This window comes from Akebia trifoliata, chromosome 4 (assembly GCF_017979445.1).
Source record: "Akebia trifoliata isolate Shusen 1 chromosome 4, ASM1797944v1, whole genome shotgun sequence".
NCBI lineage: Eukaryota > Viridiplantae > Streptophyta > Magnoliopsida > Ranunculales > Lardizabalaceae > Akebia > Akebia trifoliata.
The window spans coordinates 2644360-2657582 of NC_141378.1; the positions used below are offsets into that span (position 1 = coordinate 2644360).

Sequence of the window (13223 nt, forward strand, 5' to 3'; positions counted from 1 at the left end):
TTTTTTTTTCTTTTCTATACATCGTGCAACACACATAATCAATACAGGTCATTAAATCTCAAAGATTTTACGATTTGTCAAATCTTTTTTATTAATATTTCATTTTCTTTTATTTGCAGCAAACATTACAACAAACGAGAAACCTTCAATAAGTTTTTTTTGTCCAACAAACCATATCACACACCTAATTAATATGATATATATTTTTCTTTTATTGGTACCAGTACGATTCATTATTCTAATAGATTTTACAACTTGTTAAATCCTTTTTTAATAATAATCTATTTTCTTTTATTTATATCATAAGTTATATTAAACATGTAACCTGGGATCAATCATCCTACAATCTTATACTTCTTATTAGTACTCACTAGTGGGGCCTCAAATGAACATGTTCCAATAAATCTTCATTTTACAGAAATCATCTTTAAAAAATATCAATTCACCGTATATGAAAAGTTGAATTGAAATTAAATAACATAATTATTAATTGTTAAATAAGATCTTATGTTTCTCATGATTAGTGGTGTTGGAATGGACTGCCTTTGGCAATGATGATTAACTTGGCAAGGGGACATCTCATTTGTATGCTTGGGCTCATGAGTGGGAGTATTTTCTTTTATTTTTCTTTTGCTTATCGTCGGTGTCCTCACCCTTTGGGTGAGACTAATCCCATGGTCACACACGCCGCCCCCTTGGAAAGTCTTACGTGCAATTGGTTGAGTCGAGGGTCAACTAGACTTGGAGGGTGGTCCCAAGGAATTCATTTCTTTGTAGGGTTTTGAACACTTGACCTACCCTTTCTGAGGAGTTTATCAAATCTTAACTTGCCACTAGGCCAACTCCTTAGGGTTCATGAGTGGGAGTATAAGCATTGTTATTGTTGCCCAAAAACATGTTAGACGAGTCTTGTATAAATCATCCTATGTTCCAACATGAGAAAGTGCTCATCATGCTATATGTATTGTGTTAGTTTACACTTCCGATGATGTAGGACATTAACCAATAAGACAAAACAATTTGGTTATGATGTGGGTTGCCCTTATTAATTCATGGGGTGCTTAATTACCCCTATTTAATTCTTGAAAAATTCACGAATTTTTCATTTTTTTTCCAATGAAAGTATTATTCTCTGAATTATTGAACTATTCTGAATAATTCACATATTTTAAGTTAAAAATATATATATATATATATATATATTATATATATATATATATATATATAAAACACAATTTTTTTTTTTTTTTTTTTTTTATGAATTTTTATAAAACTTGATTGAAAAAAAAAATATTATTGTAACTTGTTGTATGTAGCAAAGTGTAAACTTGTAAGTTATGACGTGTAGCACAAGGTGACTTTGAAGCAGCTATGTTTCAAAATTTTGGAGGGATCCGCCTTCTTAGGTGACAAATGTTCCTTTTATTAAAAAAAAAAATAATAATGACATGGCCTTCTACATTTTTTTTTTATTTTTTTTTTATGAGATTACACCTTAATTTTTCAAATTGATTATTTATCCTTTGACTTTGATCTTCTTTTTTAAACCAATGGTACAACAACCTCAATGCCCTCATCATCACCGCCATCATTCTTACCATCATCACCTTCACCATTAACATCACCAACATATAAACATCCTACATTTCTCGAATGTGTTCATTCCTAATTTTATCTTTTTTACGTCTTTCCACTCATCCATTTCAACATTCTTATCTCTACTATGTTCAATTAATTTACCATGATCTTTCTCAACTGCTCAACATTCAGTTCCATTAAGCATAATTGGTTTAACCGCCGTCTTACAAGAGAGAGAGAGACTACTTGAAATAAAATAAATGGCCTGCAAAGAACAGATTCAATTATTTATGAATGTTGGTTTGGCATCTAGTGCGATGGTCTTTCCAAAGGCATGTGAATTGGCAAGGGTGTTAACCGTGTATATTTCATCCTCCTCCATACAATAGTACAAAGCAAGCAAACCATAAGGCAAGGAGTGGCAGTTGTGCATGGAGTGATTTTACAATGAGACAGAAGTAACTAATTGCGCTAGAGTATATATACTCTCTTTAGATTCTGAATCTTTTTTTCTCCATTGGTGTACACGTACATTGATATTTTTACTTCATCTTTTGAAATTAAGAGTTCACTTTTAACCGAAATCTCTTCTTATACTATTATAGAAAAAAAATGATCAAGAGTTAATGTGGCTTAAGCCCTTGAAATATCTCAAAAGCAAAAAAATTGTTGTTCAAAAGCTAAGAAGGGCTATGGAACATGTGTGACAGAGCCTCTGCTGTGGCAAGAAATTTCTTTCTTTCCTAACCGATGGCACACCAACCAACCTCTATCCATACATAATTTTGGTATTCTATTTTCACCGAGGTAGTATCACATTACATTGCTGCCCTCAAGGCTTCTTGCTTCGTCTCTACAGCTTTGCCACTACCTCAGAAATGCATGTAACTTGCTGTATATACCAAAGCAAACAAAAAGGGTATGAAAATCAGAAGCACAAACACGGAGGTGCACACTCAAGTAAAATTGTCAACCTCAATAAAAATTAATAGACATTATCATGGTATAATATATGTTATCACATCTTGACAGGGAACCACTAACGATTTGTGCAACATGAAAAAATTGTTAATGTTCGTAAAGATGCCGTAGATTAAATTCGGCTTCAATTCATACCACAGCTTCATAGTGTGCTTAAAGTGTAAATATAAATATGTAATTCAATTTTAGAGGGTCAGTTTGTCAATCTTTATATGTAAATGGAGCAGATGGCAGTTCACTTAAGTTCATGTTTCCATGTGTTTTACTCATACATTTACAACTTAATATTTGAGAACTATGCTTAACCAACATTAAAAGGGTTGTCTATGTTGCCAGTTAAGCTTCATTTTCCTTTAGCTTAAGATTAAAGGAGGATCCTATCAACCACTAAACTTACTTAACAACAACAAAAAAAAAAAAGATTACTTCCATTATATTGAAGGAGATTCAAGTTACTTCATTCTCAATGGTCATGCAAACAATAAGACAAACCTCGAAGACAAAGATTAGAAGATTGGGTATCCATTGCATTCCATTTTGGTGTGAACCTAGATCAATGCAATAATGAATAAGGCAGATCACTCATAAAACAAAGATCAACGTAATAAAATGCCAGTATGAAGAAACCATCCTCTCCTACCTGTGCATGAAGAAGGTCCAGAACCCACCATTCAAATCAATTCTACCTAAGGCTAAGAGATCTCCTTGGGAAATATTCTTATCCTAAATATCATTGCAAGTTCTTTATGGATACACCCAGAACGCAAAATGTCACCCAAACAGCAAACATTTTTGGGATGAACTCTTTTGGATAACTACTATGTTGGCAAACAATTTTCAATTAAACTTCTTATAAGAAAAGGTTTCCACAAAAATTACTTTTCCTTGAAATTTTTTCCACACAAAATATACAGGGCCTAGATAAACATTTTTCCTGGACCATCAATGTGATGTACTGGAATGTGCAGATCTTAGTAGTTTTGAGTTCCCAAGCAGTTTGATTTCATATCCTAACTCATCCAAAATATGGTCGACCATTAGAATCCAAAAAGCTAGCATTCTTCCCATAATAATAATAATAAAAAAACCCTAAAAATATGGATATATATATATATAGAGAGAGAGAGAGAGTACCGAGTGAGATGGAGAAGAGGGAGAGTTGCCGTGAGTTAGTGTTCCTTCAATCTGTGTTTGAAGACAACAGCAGAGCCGAGAGAGAGATAATTCCTTTGTGTTCGAAGATGATCGTAGAGCCAAGAGAGAGAGAGCTGGAAATATGGAGAGTTGCAAAGATTTTGTTGGTTCAGTGGGAGAGAAGAGAGAAGAGGGTTCGTGAGAATAGAGAAAACAAGACATTCTGTTTCACCACCAAGTGATAACGAACTTGTCTCGTACATATGAAATGCCAGGAACAACGACCAAGATTTGCATCGATAAGTGCAAACATTTGTTGAACCCGAAACAAGAAGAAAGGATTAACATATCGAAAGGGAAAGATAAAGACCTTAATAACTCAATGCTTGATGCTAAAACCGGATTGGATGGGGTTTATATAGAGAAGTTTTTCTTGAAATTTCAAGGCAGCAAATATAGAACTTTAGGTACAAAAGATTTTACAGCTTGTCATATCTGTTTTTATTAATACTTTATTTCATTTTGTTTGTATCATAAATTGAACCAAACATATAACCTTTAATAAGTTTCTGTTTTTATTTTTCTCCCCACAAATCATACAACACACAATTAAATGAATTAATGTAGTAGAGTGAATTTTAAATGATTTTACAACTTGTCAAATATTTTGCATTAATAATATATTTATTTTGTTTCTATCACTCCTTGATTCAAATGTATAACTTCAATGAGTTTCTGTTTTTGTTTTTTTCTATACATCATACAACACACATAATGAATACAGTACATTAAAGCCAAATATTTTACGATTTGTCAAATCTTTTCTATTAATTATTCATTTTCTTTTGTTTGTAGCATACATTGCACCAAACGAAAAACCATATAACACACATAATTAATATGATATATTATTTTCCTTTATTGGTACCAATATGATTCATTATTCTAAAAGATTTTACAACTTGTCAAATCTTTTTGTAACAATAATATTTCTTTCTTTTTGATAATGGGGGTGTTCGGACTTACGACCGACTAGGTGGCCCGGATGAGCCAGGGCCGGAGCCAAGTCATATGGGTCCCTTCCCTGGGCACATGCAATGCCTGCCTATCACACACACCAAGTAAGGGAGTGCCCTCACAGGTGGCCCTGAGGAAATATTTCTCATACTGGATATCAAACACACAACCTACACTTCTTATTAGTACTCACTTGTGGGGTCTCAAATGAACATCTTCCAATAAATTTTCATTTTACAGAAATCATCTTTAAAAACTGGCAATTCACTGTGAATGAAAAGTTGAATTGAAATTAAATAACATAATTATTAATTCTTAAATAAGATCTTAAGTTTCACATGATTAGTGGTATTGGAATGGACTGACTTTGGCAATGATGATTAACTTTGCAAGGGGGCATCTCACTTATATGCTTGGGCTCATGAGTGGGAGTATAAGCATTGTTATTGTTGCCCAATAACATATTGGACTAGTCTTGTATCAATCATCCTACGTTCCAACATGAGAAAGTGCTTGTCATACCATATGTATTGTGTTAGCGTACACTTTTGATGCAGGACATTAACCAATGCTCCAAAAAAGCTGCAGCTAATGAGGAGCGTGAGACTAATTTCTTTATCTCATAACCTAGAGTACCTGGTCAAACCTTCCCCTTTGTGGGTTCCACATCATGGGTCACCCCACCAATGCACCCCACTCCATGAGCCACCCAGCCCAGCATGGAGATGCCCTTGCATCATCCACCCATGCTGAGGAGAACACTTGAACTCAGGATCTGCTCTAATACCAATTGATCCAGGATTAAACCAATGCTCGACAAAACCCATGAATGATGAGGAGTGTGAGATTGATTCCTTTATCTCATAACTTAGGGAACACTTGAACACTGGATCTGCTCTAATACCAATTGATCCAGGACTAAACCAATGCTCCACAAAAGCCATGAATAATGAGGAGTGTGAGATTAATTCCTTTATCTCATAGCTTAGGGCACTTGATCAAGCCCTCCATATTATTGGGTCCCACATCATGGGCCATCTCACTAACATGCCCCAGTTTGTTGGCCACCTCGTCCAATCTGGAAATGCTCCTGCATCATCTTCCTATTTGTACTCACTTGTGAAACCACGCTCTTTTAAGACCTACAACTAAAATATGTATTCTACTTGGGGTCATAGAACATACCCAAACCATCTCAATCTACTTTCTCTTAGGTTATCATCTATTGGAGCTATTCTTGCATTTCTCGAATGTGTACAGTCCTAATTTTATCTTTTTCAAGTCTTTCCACTCATCCAAATCAACATTCTTATCTCTACTGTGTCAATTAATTTAGCATGATCCTTCTCAACCGCTCAACATTCAGCTCCATAAAGCATAATTGGTCTAACCACTGTCTTATAAGAGAGAGACTACTTGAAATATAATAAATGGCCTGGAAAGAACAGATGCAATTATTTGTGAATGTTTGTTTGGCATTTAGTTTGATGGTCTTTCCAATGGTAGGTGAACTGGTACCGGTGTTACCACATATATTTCAAGCTCCACACAATAGTTCAATGCAAGCAAACCATCAAAGGCAAGGAGTGGCTGTTGTGCATGGAGCAATTTGTCAATGGTGATTTTACAGTGAGACAGACGTAACTAATTACTCTAGAATATACATACTCTGTTTAGATTCTGCATCTTTTTTCTCCATTGGTGTACACATACGTTGATATTTTTACTTCATCTTTTGAAATTAAGAGTTCACTTATAAATGAAATAATGAAATCTCTTATACCATTATAGAAAAAAAATGCTCAAGGACCATCCATCTCTAGGCAATCCCTCCAATATATTGGTTAGAAATGAGGTCGCAGGTTACTTGAATTTATGGTTTCGAGTCTCGTAAGGATTACATTAAATTAAAGCTTGTCAGGTCAATTATTTGTTACTTCATCAAATACATTGAGAGGTTGAAACTCTAGAGTTTATAACCCACCTAGGCGAGTGGAGATTGTGAAATGAATGGTGCCAGATTTCCAGATTATTTGTCACAAATCTGTTGAACAATGACCCATCAAATTTCTATGAAACAATTGAGAGTGAACAATCACAAAAGTTGACAGTATGTCATGAGAGAACTCAAGTCCTCTTAGAAAAATGGTGAAGAGTGTGGAAGATCACCTAAAGGTGCATGGAAGAGTGGATGCAACTAGATTTAAGATTGATAGAGAATCAAAAGGAAAGTTTGAGTGATTTAAGGCGACATTGGCAGTCAAAGAACACACTCACAAGGAAGAGATCAACTTGAAGGAGATTATTATTGTCACTAAGAAAGATTTACTTAGAATTATTTTGGCTTTAGTAGCTCATTTTGGCTTGGGAGTAGTATGTACTAGGTAGATGAAAATATGGCATTTCTAAATATAGATCTTGAACAGAACACCTATATGGAAAAAATCCAAGGGTTTAGTGATAAAAGAGGATTTCTGTTTTTAAGGAGAAGCTAATAAATAGACTATCAATTTTCCCTACGCCAAATGGTATCAATGCAAGTTCTTTTCCTTGGTCGAGTGAACATTTATTAGTATAGATTTTGTATATTGTGACGAGTACGTAATAATTCATGGATGCTAGTTATCTTTCACAGCCTGTACTTGTACTATTCTTGCACATTGATCGTGTGAGTAGGGGTCTCTTTTGCTCAAAGCACCAGAGTGGAGGACCAGAAGAAGACTCATCTTCAGCTAACCAATATCACAAACAACAAGTATCAAATTTATTGAAGTGGCATGTACAATTCTTGCACATTGATCGTGTGAGTAGGGGTCTCTTTTGCAAAAAACACTAGAGTGGAGGATCAGAAGAAGACTCATCTTCAGCTAACCAATATCACAAATAACAAGTATCAAATTTATTGAAGTGGCATGTACTAGTATGTAGAAATAGATCTGAAAAAACAAAATGCTAGTATCTTTTAGTGATCACAGGAAGGTTGATGCAGGATAGTTCTCTTAAATTTCCAACCCTTATAAATTTAAATAAAAGAAATACTGAAGTTACCAAACTACACCCAAAAACATAAATATAAAAATCCAAAACAGAAAACTAAATGAACATAAAATCCACTCTTCAAGCTTTGATGTCCCCATCAAAGGTCCTATATCTTAGATCAACCAAAAATAAGTTATGAAGTGCAGGCATGCACACACACATATGAAAAACCACATTATGAGCAATAGCAAGGGCATTGTTTAATCATCAAATCAGACACCATATTACAGTGGTTGCAATAACTGCAAACTAACATATGGAAACATACACTTATCCAAAAAAAATAATATGGGAACATATAAATTAATTGACTTGTCAGACTTTAACAAGGAGAGTGAGAGACAGATAGAACTCACCACCCAAACATACATTGGTGTTTTCGAGAAAAGCTAGCATAGCGACTAAGCAGACCTTGTCTTATTTTCAGTCAACAAATTCCCCCTGCTTCTTGGGTAATTCGATCTCCCAGGTGTTCTCACACCGAAATGATTCCCTTTATATGAATCTGATCTTCTAGAAGAAATTGTTGGAACCTTGTCGCCCACCATATTCGGGTATCTTCCATTTGAGCTAGCTCGACCCGAAGGTCTCAAAGGCCTTCCCGTCTCAATGGGCGAATGTGCATTTCTCATCATTCTTCCTCTATCAACCACAACACTCTGGCGAGAATCCAAATCATCTTCATCACCATCATCATCATCACCATCATCCTCATCAACGTCATCATAATCGCATTCGTCATCACTGGCATCCTCGGATTCCGACCCATAAGTTCCATCCAACTCCTCATCTTTCTCTTCCCCTTCTTCGGCATCATGGGTAATCCTTTTTTGCTCCATAGTCGGTTTAACCGATTCCTTCCCTTTGTTCATAAGGTGAATATATTGATACCTCATACCCATTAAAGGATGCTTCTCAAGCAAAAGATCTCTCTTGTAAGCCTCTCTAAGAACAACGGTATGGGTCCTAATCTTATTCGAAACATAAAAAATACCCGGATGAGTAAGCAAAGCTCTCTTGAATCTCGCTCGAAGTCCAAAGCAATCACCTAAACAAAGAATGTTCTCTTTCTCAGTTTTCTTTGAAATGAAAAGATGAAGAAGCTCATGCAAAATCGCAACCGTCCATTTCTCAGCTTGATCACTCTTGGATTGAAGATGCATTGCATTCTCATATGGAGAAATATAAGGCAACTTCTGCCACTCATCAACCCATTTCTTCACCTTCTTCTCCATATCGAAACCTCTCGAATATTGAAGAGGGAATGCGAGTGGCATTCCCTTCTTGTAATGGGTTTCTCCAATTTTCATGATTTTTGCCTTTTTTTCCATTACGGACAGCGCCAACTCATCACTCCAACAAACCAACTCCAACCCAAGAACAGGATCACTCGAAAAATTTGAACTTTTCATAGATGTTACATCAAAGTAATCGGGATAATCCGTAAGAAGGGTACGTACATAATCGGACGGCAAACCCAAATCCCATTGAAGCTGATCAACGATTTTCAACGGCAATTTATTGATTCTAGACAACATGAGTAATCTTAGGAGTTGATCGGCGGCATTTTGTCGATGGGTATCGCTTTCATAGATCGTTTGTTCTTCGTCGTCGAGACGGAGAACTTCGGGTGTGAGACGGACGTGAGGACGAGACGGGGGAACACCAGATGGGAGGAATTCTTGAAAAATTGAGGGGTAATTTCGGATGAATTCAATGGCTCGAGTGGGGAGAGAGAGTTGAGTTTTGTGTTCGGCTGCGATGGAGACTGGAAGGGTTTTTGAGGGTTCGGATTTGATGAGGTTTTTGAGAGCGAGCATTGGTTTGAGGTTCTTCTCCTTCTCGACTACATGGTCGAGCCCTCGGTCTCTAACCCATTTGATTCTTGCGTCTACGAAGGTGCGATACCTCTGGTTTTGATGCTGTAGCCTACGCCTTGCGATGGAACGAGAGAGTAACATTTGGGGAAAAAGAGGGGTTTTGGGAGAACTGAGGGTTTTAGCAGGGTTTTGTTTTTAGAGAGCTGTTATTAGCACCCAACGTTTACTTATTACACCTCAATTTCTTATATTATTTAGTGTCAGGTACTCTTATTAACGTGTGCAGACACGTAAATTGCATAAATATTTAAAGGAAAAGCATGCGGTAACTCTGTTTTTCACTGTGATTCTCACTGCATTGATGTGAAATGTATTTCCTCGAGATACCAGTAAAAAAAAGTATTTACGATAATGTGTGCACCTTCACATAAGAAATGTGAGAATCACAGTAAATCGCAATGTCACCGAAGCATTACCCAATATTAAAAACACATGGAAAGTATTTTTCGATTCATTTCTTCAATAAATAGAATACAACGAAGTATATAATGGGTCAAGTTCTAGTGATTTATGAAGAATGACTCATGAATATCTTTCAAATGTGTGTTATCGAAATATATAAATGCTGATTTTTGGATTTCATGTTTATATAATTGGGAACGTGTGTTTGTTTTCTCACGCACTAGTCATTCTTTACAGGACATTGAAATGCCAACATTGAAATCTCACGGTAAAGCTAACATTTTCCACAATTTTAGATTTATCAAAATATCCACGTGTTGTGTTTTTCGATAATAAAAATTTTGAAAAATAAAAATATTTTGATTTTTGTAGATTAATAGTTTTACAAGAGTTGGGATCCAGGATGGCATCTCATTCCTATAGCATCATAAGGTGTTTACGTGGCAAGATTTGGTTAAATTTAAAACACATAAGGCTTTGTGCACAATTTGTTTAGGAGACCAATGTGTTTCAAACTCCAATCAAGTCTTGTCATTTAGACACCATTCCTATAGAATAGGAAGAATAGAAATGAGATACGGATCTTGACTCATGCCATAATTCTTAATGACATTCTTGACAGACTTAGGATCCAATATGGTGTCCTGTTCCTATAAAATAGGAACAATGTTTATGTGGTATATTTGGATTAGAGTTTAAAACACCTTGAGCTCCTAACTAAGCCGTGCACACAGCCAAACCAAATGTGCATGCCATGTAGACATTGTTCCTATGTAAAGGAACAGGACATCGTTCTCGATCACGACTCTTCTCGAAAAAGCATTTATAGCACAAAGGCTAAAATACCATTGAGATTTGTCATATTTCAAAGGAGACTATTAATCCAACCAAAACCAATGCAATAAATTATCGAATCAGGTTTCAAACGGATTAGATGCCCATAGGAACCCAAATGCTTGATCTAGAATTCTGGGCCAATAGTCATCGGAACAAATCGGATTTGGGGTCAGATCTAATCCACTGACAGCCCTACGCTCACAACAAATTGAATACAATAACAAACAGAAAAAAAAAAAAAAAAATTAACTTATATGAATATTTTGAAGATTTTTATACACATTTCCAAGCGGAAGCTGATATTAGATACCTATCTTGCCACCTAAGAGAGAGTGCACACCCTTCATCTCTCTCCAACACACTAAACCCATTACCCCCACCCAATATAAAACTAGAACAATGGCTCCTAATTCTCAGTAGCAGCTTTGCTTGAATCACAGACTTTGAACTTAATTTACTTCTCACAAACCCACCACTCTCCATCCTTCCCTTCCATGTCTCCAACCTCTCAAACCTCTGATAATTCTCCTCATAATTCATCCTTCTCTTGATCTCCTTCCCAAGATGGTTCTTCTCAATGCTCAATCTCTCCGCACTCTCGGGTGAGAGACAATCGTCTAATGAATCAAACATGGCCGCAAAATAATGTAGAGATTCCATAAAATTTGGTAAGAAACTTCGAGGTCTTTGATTTCCTTCTTGTTCCACCAACACTACAATTGAAGGATTAAGCAAATAAACCGATTTCAATATATCAGATATTTGTAAAGAATTATTCAAGGTATGTAGATAAAATACTAAATTTATTGCCATTGTTTCATTCTTCCTTTTCTTAAGAGGACTAATCGGTTTCGAATCATGTAATAGCCCTTCGAATTCGAATGTTAAATTGGTGCAACCGTTTGCAAAGCTCACTAATCTTGTCTCAGTTTCAACCAATTCTTCCAAGTTTCTACCAAAACCAGTAATTCGAAGAGATATTCGATTCCCACCCGTTGCCTTCTCTGAAAGAGATTGAATTAAAGAAGGCCATTGAAACCCATACGACACGTCGAAGTCAATTACATGTAAACTTCTATTATTCCTCTCTTCCTCCTCTTCAAAGGCTTCAATGATGGATTGATTTGCAGTGAAATGAGCAAATTGGTAGTATGGAGATGCTCGATAGAGCTCCGTAAAGGCCGAGAACTCCTCTTCAGGTGTGGGATCCTTCATGATCATATGGTAGAAGGGAGATTTCTTGGTGAGAAGTTTTGCAGCTAATCCATCAGCGAAATACGCTGCAACACGTTGCACCGAATCTCCGCTGAGGGAGACATTTTGGTACAACTCACATAAACTCTCGGAGGCAGAGTCGAGGTTGTTTTCGTCGAGTGCAGTAGCTGAGATGAGCAACAAATGGATCAAATGAAGACCCTTTCCATCTTGTACCACCCCTTGTTTCATTGGGTCTAGTTTTAACATCAGTTCTCTCATTTGAAGGAGCCCATATATCTTCCCTTCATATCCTTCATGCAAATTTAAAGCATTTGAACCATTCTTTCTCTTCCTCTTCTTCTCACCACTAGAATCAGGAGCAACAGCAAGACTAAGATCCAAAAGTTTTTCCTGATCTGTAAGTTTCATCTTGGAGAGAGAGAGAGAGAGAGAGAGAGAGAGAGAGAGAGAGAGAGATGAAGTATTATAGAGAGGAGGAGAGGGGAATAATTTCATGTAAAAATTCCTTTGTCTTCCTGTGGGAAAGGAACCAAAGAAAAGGAGCGAAGAATAGAATTTGCTTTGTTGCACTAAGGACGGACAGAGAGAAGGGAATCTTCTATTTGGAGTGTAGATCCTCTACTCCAAGGAGTTATGTAGCTAATTACCTCAACCCTTCCATTTGCAGGCCACATAAAAAACACACTTTTCCCACCCCTTTAGAAATGAGAAACCTTTTGCTCACAAAATAAATAAATAAATAATATGAGCTTTCATAGAATCCACCAATTCCACGCCCTCAACACATGTGATTTTGTGTGATTGGTCGATCTGGGATTCTATGAAATTTAGGATTGACTTTCCTATATTGAGCAAAAATAAATTCTTTGAAAAACATAAAAGTTAGTGTAGCATGTGATTTCTCTCTTAATTTCAAATGCTATTTTAAAATAAAACTAGAAATAAGTGCAATTTTTAAAATGTAAGAGTAAACTCAATTGATGACCAACTAATATGAGGAATTCAAGCATATTCAATGAAAATCAATTACTACTCTAAATAGAAAGAATCTACAAATTTAAGGGTTTAAAAGTGCAAAAGGTAGACCTACAAGAATGTGATTTGATCAAGCACACTTACAATTATGGTTTAAAGTTT

General features: G+C 36.0%; 2 protein-coding genes across 2 annotated transcripts; both read right to left on the reverse strand.

Moving 5' to 3' along the window:
* Positions 1 to 1999: 1999 nt before the first annotated feature.
* LOC147402934 (Ubiquitin carboxyl-terminal hydrolase family protein) lies at positions 2000 to 9757 on the reverse strand. The gene is made up of 2 exons (XM_086438350.1): positions 8106 to 9757; positions 2000 to 2470 (listed from the first exon to the last, which is right to left on the reverse strand). Exon 1 carries the CDS (start codon positions 9708 to 9710, stop codon positions 8151 to 8153), a length of 1560 nt encoding a protein of 519 aa, XP_086294476.1. The 5' UTR covers positions 9711 to 9757; the 3' UTR covers positions 2000 to 2470; positions 8106 to 8150.
* Positions 9758 to 10991: 1234 nt separating this feature from the next.
* LOC147402935 (GRAS family protein RAM1-like) lies at positions 10992 to 12495 on the reverse strand. Its single transcript, XM_086438352.1, has one exon. It carries the CDS (start codon positions 12492 to 12494, stop codon positions 11142 to 11144), a length of 1353 nt encoding a protein of 450 aa, XP_086294478.1. The 5' UTR covers position 12495; the 3' UTR covers positions 10992 to 11141.
* Positions 12496 to 13223: the final 728 nt, after the last annotated feature.